Source organism: Carlito syrichta, unplaced genomic scaffold (genome assembly GCF_000164805.1).
Source record: "Carlito syrichta isolate Samal-C Ts95f unplaced genomic scaffold, Tarsius_syrichta-2.0.1 Scaffold311616, whole genome shotgun sequence".
Classification (NCBI taxonomy): domain Eukaryota; kingdom Metazoa; phylum Chordata; class Mammalia; order Primates; family Tarsiidae; genus Carlito; species Carlito syrichta.
The window spans coordinates 1,938,404-1,954,522 of record NW_007255712.1 but is presented as its reverse complement, the minus strand read 5'-3'; the positions used below and the strand labels follow the sequence as shown (position 1 = coordinate 1,954,522).

General features: G+C 36.8%; 1 protein-coding gene across 2 annotated transcripts in view; it reads left to right on the top strand.

Moving 5' to 3' along the window:
* ZPLD1 (zona pellucida like domain containing 1) overlaps positions 1-16,119 on the top strand; it is a 58,685-nt gene that overhangs the window by 20,610 nt on the left and 21,956 nt on the right. Inside the window, exons 2-3 of one of the 2 annotated variants that reach the window (XM_008068869.1) lie at positions 1,600-1,713; positions 15,703-15,923. In XM_008068869.1, the coding sequence (XP_008067060.1) occupies positions 1,608-1,713; positions 15,703-15,923 (327 nt within the window). In that variant the 5' untranslated portion in view covers positions 1,600-1,607. Of the gene's footprint in view, positions 1-1,589; positions 1,714-15,702; positions 15,924-16,119 lie in introns of both variants that reach the window. The other variant, XM_021717969.1, reaches the window with a different exon arrangement.

Below are 16,119 nucleotides of genomic sequence, written 5' to 3'. Positions count from 1 at the left end.
ACATTTCTGATTCTGAAAAGCCTTAAAAGACGTCTCTATATTGGCAGACAGTGTGGGTATAGAGTCTCCAGTGTCTTCTGGGAATTAATGGGACCTGTCATAAAAGGCCATAGTAGGGCGTGGAATAAACATGGGTGTGGTAGGGTGGACTGCTCAGAACCAGACTGGTCTTTTTCTAGTAGTCTTCCAAAGACTCCAAAAGAGCACGGCTATCTTATTCTGTTTGAGAGTATTTGAACTGGACAATGATGGTGTAGGTGTATTCAAGAGAGCCCAGGGTCTGGGCCAGCCATGTGTGTGAGGCTTTTTCTACAGACTATTACAGGGAATGAGAACTAACCATACATATGGCTGTTCTCTCCAAAGTCATTAGGTTTGTGCCCGAGTAGTGTGTTAGAATGCTGAAGGAAGGAAGCTCCTGCTGAATTAATATTTTTTCAGTCTATTTTTGAGAGTAAACTTATGCCTTCCTTTCCCACATCCTCACCAAAGTGACTTTGTTCACCATAAACTTGTTATTCTGAAATGATGATTTAAAAGCAAGATGTTTTTCCTTCCTTTTGATAAAGACTTGATTAATCAGTTAGGGCAGATCTTTAAGGACAGCTAAAAAACCATTTTCTACCCCCAAACCAAAGCTTTTAAAATGCACTAAATTATTTGAGTAAATCTTTTACAATTTTAATTTCTTTTTGTTTTTTATGCATAGACCAAGACCACCAGCCCAAAAGATTTTTTCAGTGTACAAACTATGTTCTGAAAATAAATTAGGTACTTCTGGAAGATGTTTTAACCTTATCAGACCAATAAAAGGATATCCAGGAAGAAAATTCTGACTGGTATTTAAAGTCAATTTATATTTATTTGTAAAACCCATATTGATATTTTAAAAAACACTTTTCATTGCTTTCTCCTAAGAATTCAACATTGCCATATGCCAGTATCAGTCCTTATTACCTACTAGGGAGCAGTCAAAGGAAGAACTCCATTGTTGTTCACACACACAGTGTTTTCCTGTTCTTCCTTTGGCTTTATCCCTGGTTTTTTTTTTTTTTTTTTTTTTAGAAAATAATACACAAACTACTGATTTTGAAAAGTACTCATAGTCTGGAATTCTTTTGCTGAAGAAAAATATTTTTTTGAAATTACTTGGTGATTAAGAGTTGAGACTCCTCTCAGAATCAAGTATTTAGTATGTAAATTCCCCTGGTATTATAAAGTGTAAAGTTGTCTAAAGTTGGTGAGTCTACCTAGTTATGCTATTCCAATCTTCTGGATACTTAGAGTTCTTTCTATTTATAATACAGAATTTTCCTTTTGTGAACTTCATGATTTATACTTTAGCTCTTCTATAAAAGTCTAGCTTTGCCGCCTCTTAGCCAACTGAAGCCTAACAATGAAAATAATATTCAAATATTGTAACCAAAATCTCTGCCTTCATTGCTGTTAATTATTTCTGATAACCCTCACACCTTTAGTGAGATTTGACTGCATGGATATAAACCGTTAATCTGACGATGAACTGAGGTCAGCCTCGGTCTTCCCAGCAAGTAGGAGAGAAGGCTGGTGTTGTCTACATGATAAATAACTCTTTTTTAGGTTTTGAAATGGAACAAATATGGTTGCTGCTGCTTCTAACAATTAGAGTCCTTCCGGGGTCTGCTCAGTTCAATGGCTACAACTGTGATGCCAACCTCCACAGTAGATTTCCTGGTAAGTCTGAACCTAATCTATTCTCTAACTGCTTCTGGAAAGAGTGATTATGTGTGAAAGCAAGTCATTTAAATACATATGGAAAATGGGGGGCTATCCCTTTATTAAGTGGATATTAACAAATGGCAAATGACAAAAGACATTTTTCTGGAGTTGTAATTTATGTCCACATTAACATACAAAGTGTTCATTATAGTTAATATTATTATAATGATTGCTTACAGATGTGAATAATATTGGCTAGTGGGTAATAAAATTGGGAGAGGCTAATGTTATTTTAAATTTGTCTTCATTATATAAGCAGTGAAGAACCATTGAGTCTCTTTAAATATACCTTTTAAAAAGGTTGAATATGGTCACATTTTGTTTTAGAAAGCAGATACTAGGAAAAACATGCAAGATAGAATCAACTTAAGGAGACTAGAGGCCAAGAGAAATATCATGAAGACAACGGCAGTGGAAGTAATACAAGGGATAGGTATTAGGAGATACTTATGTGGTGGACCCAGCAGAACTTGAGAATTGATTTTATTTGGGAGGTGAGAGAAAGAGAAGACTAGAGGATGTTTTGAACTTGGACAACTAGAATTGATGCTGTTAACTGACACCAAAAACATAAGACACATGTGCTAGATGGGAGGTTTGTTTGGAAATAATGAATTTGAGTCATTTTTCAAATGCATAGTGGCCACTTCTATCCAATAGTAAGACATATAGACGTAGGCCTAAGAAGAGAAGTTAAAACTGAAGCTACCTCTATGAGAGCTAAACTCCCATGCAGAGGATACACACTTAATAGGGATGGGAAAATAAAAGATATGGGAATAGACAACTATTTAGGTGACTTTTGTGGTGAAAGAAAGAGAGGAGTAAACTGAGTTCGAAATTGAAATGAGAAAAGAGGGCTTTTTTTTTTTTTTGGACTAGAGAGACCCAAGCATACATGAGTAAAGGGAGAGTATTCTGAAACTGGAAATACTAATGAAGACATAATTTATGTAATGAGGGAATAAAATATGGAAGAGATCAATAGGACAGGGTGATGAGTTAATCTTAGAGATGTAGTAGCTGTTTCTTTGATTTAGGGGAGAAAGAGAGAAAAAGACAGTTGGAGAAGGTAAGAGATGCTCATTGTCTTCACATCCCTCTATGTAGCATGAGGGCAGTGGCTCTCATCAGAGTGGCTGGGGACCTGGGAGGTGGTCAAGCTGTGACCCTGCTATGGAAGGCTAAGAAGATAATAAGAAGATTGGTCAGTGGAGAAGATCTGGCCGGTGTGGTAGTTATTTACCTGCAAAGGTAAATAAAACATGTTAGTGAGTCAAGGAGTGACTTGGAGAGCAAAAAAGAAGTGTTTATCATCAAGTTAAAAAAAAATGTGTTAAAACATCCACTGACAATGGCATCTACTGATCACCTGCATCGAAATCCCCTGGGATAGTTGTTAGAAGTGTGGGCTCCCCTATTTTGCCCAAATATGTAATGCCAGAGGCTCTGAATGTGGGGTTGGGAATGTATATTTTAAACCCTGCAGATGAGTCTAATGTACATTTATGGTTAAGAACAACTGATATTGCTGATAATAATATGTTATTATTTTCTATTTTTCTTTTTTTTTGAGTTGGAGTCTCACTCTGTCACCCAGACTGGAGTGCAGTGGCCGCTCCTGGCCACCGCAGCCTCGACCTGCTGGGCTCCGGCGATCCTTCCGCCTCAGCCTTCCAAGTAGCCAGAATTACAGGCATGCACTACCAAGTAGCCAGAATTACAGGCATGCCCAGCTGATTTTTTGATTTATTGTAGAGATGAGGTCTCGCTGCCCAGGCAGGTCTCGAACCCGCGGGCTCAGGCAATCCACTCACCTCAGCCTCCCAAAGGCATAGGATTACAGGCTGAGTCACCTTGAGTACATTATTACAATTAAAGGTACAATCATGTGTTGGAATATATAATTAAAAACAAAATCTCCCAATCCAGAAATCCTCTCCATCAGGGTAGTAGAGACATAAAACACTTTTATCACTGAATAAGCATTAAACCAGAATGTGATATGCATCACAGAAAATCTAAGAGATTGCAAAGACGAGAAGAAATCCAATCTTTATACAGTTTAACATTTGTTTTCAAGATAATCAGTAATTAGTCCTCAAGTAAGAGGACTTGACAGCGTCATCTGTCTATATTGTTCTTTCTGACTCTACCTGGTAAGTTGGGTGAACATTTGTGTTAGCTTATTGGCTTTATTCAGAGGAAAAATTAACTTCTCAAATCTCTATCTTTGTGACAGGTAGCTTTGCAATTTGGAGGAAGGCTTACAACAAAGTTAGGCTCCTATTCTGCTACAGACACTGGGAGATAGGAGTACTATCTCTCTTAATGTTTACATTTCAAGATGACTTTGAGGTCCTTGAGAAAAACTTTCCCAGATCATAAAGCTTACAAAAGTCCTATCTAGTTTTCTAAAAGATTTATATACATTCCAAAGAGAGGAGAAAGTACTTGTAATTACAAGTTTTCTAAAGCAAATGCTCTAAGAAAATGGGAGCAGTCTCTTCCCTTTCAACAGGGAAAATTAAGTTTATTTTTAATTTGTAGTTTTTATTGTGCCCCTTTGTACTTTTAGTATTGTCTGGCTTAGGCAACAGACACTTAAACTTTCCAAACACACACACACACACACACACACACACACACACACACACACACCCACACACCCACATTTAGAATTTATAATGTGTATTAAAAACTAAAACTAAAACTAAAATCAAAATGAAGCAGAAGTCCCAGGAGAGGCTTTGAGTTTATATGGGTATTATTTAGTACCCATTTTTATTGTAAGTTGTTTACCCAAAGAAGATCAGAGTGAGCAAATAAAGCCTAAGGATTAATTGCTCACTGCCCTCTTGACTTTCAGCTTCTCCTCCTCATCAGGCTCAACCTTGATGTCATCAGGAGCTCAGCAAGCTACTCAGATCCTCAGCAATGGGACAAGAATGAGAATGAGTCTGGCAGAGGAGAGGGGCTATCTAAATGCAAAGCAATGTTAATAATGATGAGAGTAATTATCTCACCCTATCTGACCTTTGCTGTTTGGTGACATTAGAACTATTTTCTTTAATTTCCATGGCATTTATCCAGGGGCCAGGAGAACCACCATGGTCTAATCCATTTAAATGTAAAGGGATACCATTTAGTTTTAGAGGTATTTAACTCTTGGTTACCCATGCTAAGAGCAAAGTGCATACTCATGCACCACTAAAATTATAGTTGTAACCTTTCCAGAATGAAACTCAAAACATAGTTGACTTTTAGAGTACCAGGGAATTATATGGTTAAAGTAAAACATACAGATGAATGTACTTGGCCTCTGTGACTGATGAGTGTCTTCTAGAACCAGCCTCTTATTTGGAAGGGGGTATTAGATGAGGGTTTTAGGGTAAACTTTCTGGTCTCTAAGGAGCTTTTTAATGATAAAGGAACAACCAAGGAGAGAAATGACTTTATGGAACCAGGAACTTCATGGCGTGACACTATCTTATGGTGAACTAAGCATTCATGGAAAACAGAATGTAAGTCAGTGTTTCATAACTTGCTATATACTGTTCTATTGAACATAACACTAAGAATTACGCAGCACACAATAGGTTCTACCTATTGAGTGCTAGGCACATTATAGCACTTTCTCTTTTATTTCTAATAGCAAACCTACAAAATCTTTTAAAATATACCCTTTATAGTAGAGAAACTGAGAATTAGCATTTGTCCAATAGTATAAAGCTACCAATTGATAGAGATATAAAACTAGGACTCTTTCCATCAAATGATATTGCCCCCAAATGAACTTCAAATATTAAGTTTAAAAAACAATGTCGGGATGGAGAATCACAATGGAAATTACCACATTAAAGAATCTGAAAAGTTATGTGGTAGGGAAGTTTGTTTAGCTTTTTCAAGACCTGCTTGACAAAGGAAATATTTTTTTCCAGTAATACTTATTAATATTTCAATGAACATGAGTGTTGCACAGGAAATAAAATTGAGAATCAATAATTTAATCAATATAATTCATGGGTGAGTTTAATTGAGAAGATTCATGGGTAAATTAAGCAAAATAGACTGTCTAATTTTATGTGAGACTTTGCTTAAGCATTGCATTGTTCTGTGCCCAAAGACATAGTCAGGCTGGCTAACAGAATAATTATTCCAGGGACCATATTTCGGCCTTCTACATAGATATGAAAGGCCAGTTCTCCTGTCTTTCTACGCAGCAGTAGTGCTTTGGTCTCCAAGTTGTCTAAGAGGATGCTGGCTTTCCACTTTGCACCTGTGACTGCAATTACCACAGCAGATGAGGCAAAAGAACTGATCCAGACAGCTCTTGCAGATCACATTCTGATTAATCTACAGTGATAAAGTGTAGTGAAGAGGGGAGCAATTAGTCAGCACATTCAGTGAATAATTCAGAATCCATACCCTTCTGTATTTTAATAGTGAAGTTCTGTATTACATACAATTTCACTTCCTCTTTTTTTTTTTTTTTTTAAAGCAATACCCGTATGCTTTTTTGTTTTTTTCTTCCTGAAGATGACCACATTTTTCTGGTTCCAAAAAATGTGGATCCACAAGTGTGATTATAAGTCTGAAAAGTTTGCCTCAGACTGTATATGAATTTCCTACAGCACTGGAAACAACAGCTTGCATTTGCTAACGAGAAACAGATGTTGTGATGAAAAACCGAGGTGGCATGAAACCTGTTCAATATAGAGAGAGGAATGTTGAATTCCTAATCCACTTTAAAGTCTCCATCAGCTGTTGGTATTTTGTATAGATGAAATATCAATAACCCTTTAGGACTTCTTGCTCTTTTAGCACCAAAATCTCAATCTTGTGTAAAAACTTGGAGAGAGGAAATTTAACTTTCAAAAACGAGTTAAGGCAACGTATATAGCATCTGTTCTGTAGGCAATTTGTAAGCTTATGTAGCGCCAAATATTACTACTCTCATTTTAAAGCTAAAAGCAGAAATGGTACATAAATTGCTCTTATAATCTACTAAGATGGTATAAATTAGTACTGGAATATTTATTGGAGCCCAGGAAGTAAATTATTTCTAGGTGACACTTTCTGACACAAAGCACTCTCCAGCATGCAGAAAAGGTTTCTTCTATTATATTAAATAGGTTTTTGTTTATACCATCAGTTTTAAACCAATACTACTTTTAAAGGTACAAACCAGCCTATCAATACAAACATGGCAATATTTACAAGAATCCCTGTATCTGAACTGCACAGTGCCTCTGCAGACCACCCACCGTGGTCTTTTCCAGTGGGTTCAGAGTCCCCAGGGCAACATCTCACATACTCAGGGGAATCCTGCTCAGGTTATTTTGTTCTGGGTCCTTGGCCTCAGGCACCATTGCTAGACGTGCTTTTTATGAAAATACTTCTCCGCTTTGCCAGGTTGTCTTTTGAGTGGGCTGATCTGCTTCTTCCAGTTGCTAAACTGCTATCGTTGGTGAAATGAGGTAGAGGGGTGGAGGGAGGAGAAGATTCACTCTCTTCTCAGTTTTGTTTCACATGTTGCTACTGGAGCGTGAAAGTAGACTTACTTGGTCTCAGTGTCACAGAGCCTTTTGTGAGCCTCAGAAAAGGAAGGGAGTCAGATACACTCCCAGCCTCTTTGTGATTCTTGTCTCTTTCTCTCTCACTCCTGTTCTTTTTGCATCCAAACTGTTTTCTCTTGTAAGTTTGCAGGTCATACAAATAGATAATTGGTGAGCATGCTGAACCTCACTGGGCGAAATTCAAGAGTTGACTTCTGTCCAGACAAAATACATAGTTGTGACTTGCACCTCAATTAACTGAGAGACTTATAACATGGGTGTCACCTGGGGGTCGTAAGAAACACAGCAACTCAGGCCCTCACCTCAGATCTACCAAATCAGAATCTGCATTTTAGCAAGAAGCTTTGGCGATTCATTTGCACAGTAAAGTATAAGAAGTGTTAGTTAGAGCATGGTACTCATGATGACCTGCTAGCTTTATGCTGCTATAAAACCGCAGTGTCTATGCCAGCCCCAGCTGGCCATCATGCACTTTCTAGTAATAATAATAATAATATGCATCAACAAGCCCATAACTTAAAAATTTATTTTTTAAAAAACGAGGCAAGGTAACTAGTTACCAAGATTAATACACTTAAAGAGATAAAATACCTATAAACAAATTATAAAAATTCCTTAATTTCGTATTATGTAATGGGTTGTATTTTCTCAATTAGAAGTCAGAAAATATCTGACATTAAGGATTTTGATGTTCATTGAAAACAGAGGCAGTTGGCAGAGTCCAGGTAGGAAATATGAGATCTGGGTGAACAGTGAGGATGAACCCATGCCAATTGCTTTCTTAATCTGTGAATCATGAAAGTTGATGTTAAAGAGTTGGAAACAACGCAGGCTGTGTGTGAAAGAATTGAAGTCAATGTATTTTAATAAGCATTTGCTGAGTGTTTGTTAGACATTGGAAAAATTCCCAGAATTCTCAATGAGGTAAAAATCTAATAGGAAAGCAAATATCCACCCCAGATGTAACGTAAGGGATATAGTAGACTCATAGTTCAAGCAAGATGGAAAAGAACTCAAGCAGATGCTTGTATTCCATTGGAAAAATTAGGGAAAGACTCGTGAAGGGGCAACTCTGATATTATTTTTCTATTTTCAGCTTATTTCTCTTCTCAACTGAACATTCTCTTGAGTAATTTCAGCTATTTGTATTGTTCATTATAGATATTATTGAATATTTGGTGATTCTTGCATGTATATTTCTTGTTTTTGTCTATCCCTCCAATATTAGGCTCATATTTTCAACTACCTACTATACATTTCTACCTAAATTTCTCATAGGTACCTCTGTCTTTCACAAATAGAACTTGTTATCTTTCTTCTTGAATTCTCTAGCAAGGGGATAATCCACTCACTCACTGAAGCTAGAAACCTACGCATGGATGATATTGTGCTGGAAACCTACACATCGGTGCAGTGACATCCCCCTTTCTTTGTGCAATCATCTAATCATTTTCTTATAAAATTTAGCCACTTGAAACGATTTCAATGCTTCCTAAAAATTCCTTTCAAGCACCTTTTTTCTACCAAGACAAGGTCACCTATAATGCTGTTTACAAACCTATAACTTAGCATTATCAGACTGTTTTGTAATTGTCTACTTTTCCTCTAGTCTTCTCTAGTCCACAAGCTCCTTGAAGAAATGGAGTCTCTTGTTAATGTTTTTATCCTCAAGGCCTAGCATAGAAACTGACATATTATATATAAAGTATTCCAAAAAAGCATTATATGTAAATTATTGTCATATACTTACATATAATGCTTTTTTGGAATATTTTTTTTTTGAGACGAGATCTCACTCTGTTGCCCAGGATGGAGTGCAGTGGTATGATCTTAGTCCACTGTAGTCTTGAACTCCTGGACCCAGCCTTCTGAGTAGCTAGGACCACAGGTGAGTGCCATCATGCCTGGCTAATTATTTATTTTTTGTAGTGATGGGGGTCTCACTCTGTTGCCTAGCCTGGTCTCAAACTCCTGGCCTCAAGTGATCCTCCCATCTTGGCCTTCCGAAGCACTGGGATTACAGGCATAAGCCACCACACCTGGCCTGGAGTACTTAGTTGACATGAAGTGGCATGTAGTTTAGATCTTAAAAATAAATACAACCAATAGCCTCCAGCTAGTACAAAACTGATAACATTGAATTTGCATGTTCAATTCTTATGTACCCCATCTACTTTATTTTTTTACCCTATATAATGACCTCCAGAATTGCTTTTAATACAGACCTTTACGTTTTCATGTCAATGGTGAAGGAACATTTTGAGCCACTGCACTGCTGTGCTAAGTACCAGCATACAGCCAAATTTTGGGGTGTTGCCATCTTTGTATCGCAGAATGCATGTGTGCAAATTATTTGAATAGTCATATTTCTCTGTACTCTTATTATTCTATCAAATAATTGGAAAGTGCTAAAATAAACATTTTGTTGCTAGTGAAAGGAAAGGTAAGTTTCAAACATAAGAGTGTTGAAATGAGATGGAAATGATTGTCTATCAAAAGCTAGCAATCTTTAGTCCTGAATGCTATAGATTTAAGCAAGTTGAGTATGAAGTTATTAAAAAAAGAACAAAGTCAGTTATGTTTATTAGATATATAATAATATGCTACAAGTATATTTTCAGTGATTGCGTCTAAAGGCAAAGATGTAATTAGATATACTAGGATTAGAACTTTATTGGGGGGTAAATAAGTTGAATAAATCCTTATTCATATATATATAATTGGTCCATTCCCTTTTTACTTCCATTTACTACACATGGTAACTACATGATTCTCTGAACCCCAATCAGGACATATTTTATACATGGTGAGTTAGATCATTGACAGTGTGACAAGATATTTAAGATATTTAAAATTTGCTTAATTTTAGAAAATCTGAGCTAGACAAACTCATTGCCTGATCGATGGATGAGAGGTATACAGAATATTATTTTTGCTCTAGTCTATTGAATGTTGTATTATTTTTAATTTCTATGAAAAGTTTAGCTTGGTTAAAATATCAGGGAAAAATATTGCTATTTTGGCAATATAACTGCACATAAACTCCGAAAGCAGGCCTGCCATTCAATATACTTAGTATCTTTTAACATAAAACATTAAAAACCAAATCCTTAAAGACATGTATTCCTTGACTTTTTGGCATTAGCTTGTTTACTACTTGAGTATCATTCAAAGAAATGTGTAATTCAGGTGAGGGATTAGACAGTGAAAGGCTCAAAATATTTAGTCATTGAGAGCAACTGTTATTCAGTAACTCTGGACAAAGTATCTCTCCTTTTGGCAGAAATTGCTCTTTGGCAACTTGAAGTATCATTTTTTCCTCCCTCAAAACCTCACAATTGGTTAAGTTGTGCTGAATGGATGTCTTGAGTATCTATAGCCAGGAAAAAAAAATGTGTTTCTCTGAAATATAGTTTAAAAAAATGATCTTTAGAAAACTGGGTTAGAATGGATTTGAACAGATCTCTTTTCTTATACTGCAAAAACCTTCAGTTTGTTATCACATCTTGAAGTGGGACTAGCTTGTAGCAAATTCGGTTCCATTGCAGAGCTTGTAAATCTTCAATTATAAGCAGAAAACAGAAGATAACTCTACATCTGGTCACAGTAATTATCGCCATTTGTTAAGGTATCATAAGCATTAATTAATCCCCTTAAACAAAGGTGAGGAAGCTGAAGTCTTTAGTTGGTTTAAGTTAAGAAGAATGATTCCTCTCTTTTGTGATGTGTTTATTGGTATGTATTCACTTTGGCACATTTATGATATATCAAGTAGTGCAATAGTACTTGTTCTCTATTTCACTGAGCATAGAGTTCTTAGTGAATTTTAACAGTAGAGGATTTGATTTGACATTCAGGTAGATGTTTTGTTGCCTTAAAGAGAATATTTTACATGCAAAGCTTTTCTGCAACTTCACCTGTGCCATCCACTTAGCCTCATTCCCCTCCATTTCCTCTTTTGCATTTTAAATTTGAGTGAAAATGGAGCTGTCAGGTTCCCAACCTGCCTGAGCATATTTTATTATTTATGCCTTCCTCTCTGTGTTATACATTTTCTACTCCTTTATGTAGCTAACTTCTACTAATGCTTCAGAACTGAGCTCAATGCCGTCTTCTCTAGGAAGGCATTCCTCACTAGCTGGTCTGGGCAAGATTGGCCTTCTGTGCCACCTTATCACTCTCCCCAAAAATCTTTCTGTCAATGAGGGCCATACTAATGGGTCTGTCACCTCTATTGGGCTATAGTATACAGGAGTCCCTCCTTTTCTGTGATCTCACTTTCTATAATTTCCATTGTCAACTGAGGTCTGAAAATATTAAGGGGAAATGTCCAGAAATAAACAATTTATAAGATTCAAATTGTATGTCATTCTGAGTAGGAACGATGAAATCTCAGACCATCCCACCCAGGATGTGACTGATCCCTATGTCCAGCATATCCACACTGTCTATGCTGCCTGCCTATTAGTCACTTAGAAGCCATCTTGGTTGTCAGAGCAACTGTCTCAGCATTGCGTTGCTTGTAATGCAAGTAATCCTTGTTTTACTTAATAGTACTTTACTAATACTAACTTAATTAATAATTGTTAATCTCTTACTGTGCCTCATTTATAAATTCTGCTTTATCAGAGGTATCTATGCATAGGAAAAAACAGTGTGTGTGTGTGTGTGTGTGTGTGTGTGTGTGTGTATGGTTCAGTATAATCTGTCATTTCAGGAATTCTCTATGGGTCTTGGAATATATCCCTAAAGGATAAGGGGCTGACTATTGTACTTGAGAATATGGCCACCATGTTTTGAATTCTTAGTGTAGTTTATCAGTACAGTATTTATTTATTTGTTTACTTTATTTATTTATTCTGAATTGAGGTCTCACTCTGTTGCCTAGACTGGTCAACAAGTGCAGCCTTGACCTCCTGGGTTTAAGTGATCCTTCTACTTCAGCCTCCAAAGTAGCTGGGACTACAGGCATGTGCCACCACACGCAGCTCATTTTTAGATATTTTGTAGAGATGAGATCTCACTATGTTGCCTAGGCTGGTCTCAAACTCTTGGACTCAAGCAATCCTCTTGCCTTGGTCTCCCAAATTGCTGGGATTATAGGCAAGAGCCACTACACCTGGCCTGCTCCAGTATTTTATGGGGTTAATTAATGACTCACTTGCTAGAGTACATCAGTAAGTATAAAAGGTTTCCTGCCCTTTGGGACTTTTAGTTTATTGTGAGGAAGATTATGAAAATACATATATAATCTAAGGCATTATGGCAGCATAAAACAGAGTGGCATACTTTGGATTTGAGAACAGGGGAGTATTTGGGTAAAGAAAATAAAATTTGTGAACTGCAGTATGAGTAGGAGCTACTCAGGCAAAATTCTGAGGTAGGAGGAGAGTTCCAAGCAGAAGGACAGACACTGACTGAAGACCTTGTGTACAAACCCGTATTATGCCTTTTAAAATACCACAGCACTTTATTTAGAACAATTTACATATAATAAGATATGCCAATCTCAGAAGTACAGCTTGAAATATTAACATGTATGCACTCATATAACCTATGCCAAAATTCCACCCCATGAAGTAGCCATTTTTCTGCCTTCTGTCATTCAATGTGATGCTTCTAAAGTTCTAAAATAAACTCCATGTCACAAATGTAGAGAGCGAGGGTGATAGGAGAGAGAGAGAGAGAGAGAGAGAGAGAAGAATGCAGAGGTAGGCAGGTAGCAGATTATGGAGAGTCTTGAGGACCTGGTTCAAGATTTGGATTTTTGGCCTAGGTGAAATAAGTAGCTGTTGAAGATCTCATTAAAAGCATGAAATGATGGGATTCATGTATTAACAGCTGTACTAATTGAAGGTGTTTAAGAGTGGTAACAAAGGAACCAATTAGGAAGTTAATACAATATTCTACGAGAAAGATAATGCATGGGCAAAGGAATAGCATGTGGATAAGAAAAATCAATAAAATTAAGGTGTATTGTGAAGGTCACAGATACTCAATAAACATTTATTAAAAATGAACTGTATTGGGTGGGTGTGGTGGTTCACACCTATCATCCCAGCACTTTAGAAGACTGAGGTGCGAGGGTTGCCTGAGTCCACGGGTTTGAGACCAGCCTAGGCAACCTGGCGAGACCTCATCTCTTCAATAAAATCAAGAAAAATTAGCCAGGCATGGCGGCATGTGCCTGTAGTTCCAGCTACTTGGAAGGCTGAGGCGAAAGGATTGCCTAAGCCCAGCAGGTCGAGGCTGCAGTGACTGTGAGCATGCCACTGCACTCCAGCTTGGGTGACAGAGTGAGATGCTAACTCAAAAAACAAAAACAAAAACAAAACTGTATTATTTTAAGAAGGAGCATCATTTAAACATTATAGTTGCTTCTAGACAGTGTTGCTGAAGGCTGTTTCCTCTAATTTTACATGGTATTTATTATTCTTTAGGTTGGCAAAGTATGCTTCATAATTAATTCATTTCATTTTTCTACCTACAAAGGAAATACTACTTAGAATTTTCTATAATACCTAGACTTTTGCCTTTTGGCTGTGAAAAAGATTTTTCCTCTTTCTTTATAGGAAATTTTAATGAGGTTAAACTTATTACTAAACACAGAAATTTCCATATTGCTCATTCACATTCTCAAAGTATGACTCACCTTACTAGCAAAAAAAAAAGTTTGTTTATAGAGTAAATATTCCAAAGAAATATGCTATTGGACATTTCTACTCTTAGATTAGGGCTGAGTTATTTAGGCAAATTAATTCTATGCTAAAAATCTTGAATGACATTTATATATTACTTAGGTGCACATACTATCATTTGCCAAAAATAGACTTTGTTTAGTTTTCTTTTTTTAAACAAAGTCATTTTCCATCAAATAGCATAATGAATTTTTGCTTGTTTCTACATTTTCAAAACCCAATACTTGTTTCAGAGTCTTTATCTAACTGGTAAAACAGAGTGATAAAAATTTGTAAGCTTACTGTATCAGATTTCTAGGCTACTGTAAAAGTCCCCAAAACAAGGTGATTTAAGACAGTAGAAATTTATTGTACCATGGGGTGATATAAAACACAGAAACGTATTGTCTCACAGTTGTGGAGGCCAGACGTTCAAAATTCAGGTAGGGCCATGTTCCCTCTAAAAGTCTGGGGAGAATCCTTTCCTGTCTCTTCCTAGCTTCCAGTGGTTTGCTAGCTATCCTGAGTGTGCCTTGGCTTATAGATGAATCACTCCAATCTTCTACCTTCACCTAGTGTCCTTTCTGTGTCTCTTAAGCACAGGATGTTTCTTTTATAAGGGCACCAGTCATATCAGAGTAGGGGCCCACCATACTCTGTTATGGCCTTATCTTAACTAATGAAATCTCAACTACAACATTTCCAAATAAAGGGTTAGGACTTCAACATATATTTTTTGGCAGGAACACAATCCAACCTCTAACAGTCAGCAAAACTGGTAAAAATAACACCTGCCACTAGGGAATTACCTAGCAGTCAAACTCTCCCTTTCTTACATATATTTTATTCATCACATGTAGCAAAATAACCAGAGAGAACATGAAGAGCATTGCATGTGTGTGTATATGTGTGTGTGGTTTATGTGTGTGTCCGCTCACTCCTCCAGGTGTAGGCTCAGATCCATCACTGATAGCCCATGGAGTCTGGAAAACCATGCAAATTGGGTTTTACATTTCCATGCCTAGTTTACTTTTTTTAAATTGAGGCATGCATAGTCATTGGTAAAATTTTCTTAGAGTAAGCTATACACTTTTGTTCATAATATCAACACAGTATTTTTCATTCCCTTTCTTTCTACTGGAATTTAATTTAGGCATAATAAAATTGAATTCTGATGGATGGCTTTTGTTTATACAACCCAAAAGATGGGTTACCAAATACCAACGTGCTTAACAATTTGGTTTAGAGTGAATTTTAACGGCTTCTTCTTTACACTTGGGAAAATGCATCATTTGTAGTGAGTTTCACTACTCTAGACAGGTGATCTGAATAATTCAGTTACTCTAGTTCTGCATTTTCTCAGTAACCTGATTTTTTCCTCTCAGTTCTCTGGCCATTTGACAATACTCAATCGATGTCTAATGCACATCTGGTGAACATCAGGCATGGGGAAACAGAGATGAACTATAATCTCGACACTCAAAGATCTCTTCCTAAATAACGAAATAAAAGACTATTTTTTCTGACAACTTTTCTTAATAACTTGCACATTGGATTATGGTGTATTCAATTATAAACATGAATTAAACAAAGGAGATAAACAAATATATCAGGGGGATGTTAAAGTCATTTATGTATTCTCTTTGCTTTTTTGACTTACATTTGTCTTTTATATATTGCTATTTCAGCTGAAAGGGACATCAGTGTCTACTGTGGGGTACAGACCATTACAATGAAGATTAATTTTTGCACGGTACTTTTCTCGGGTTATTCGGAAACAGATCTGGCACTGAATGGAAGGCACGGGGATTCCCACTGTAGGGGGTTCATCAATAACAACACCTTTCCAGCAGTGGTCATTTTCATCATCAATCTCAGCACCTTGGAGGGCTGTGGAAACAACCTGATGGTAAGATTAGTGTGAAATTGTGTGCTAGGTCTGGGGTCATAAATACACAATCTCCCCATTTCATAAAATAATCAGGAGCCCAATCTATTTCTCAAGGAAAAAAATTCAATAGAACAAATCACTTTATTTTGCCCATTTGAGGCTTGCACTCCCAAATATGTGATTCTGTCTTCTAATAATGGTTCTGTTTATAGCA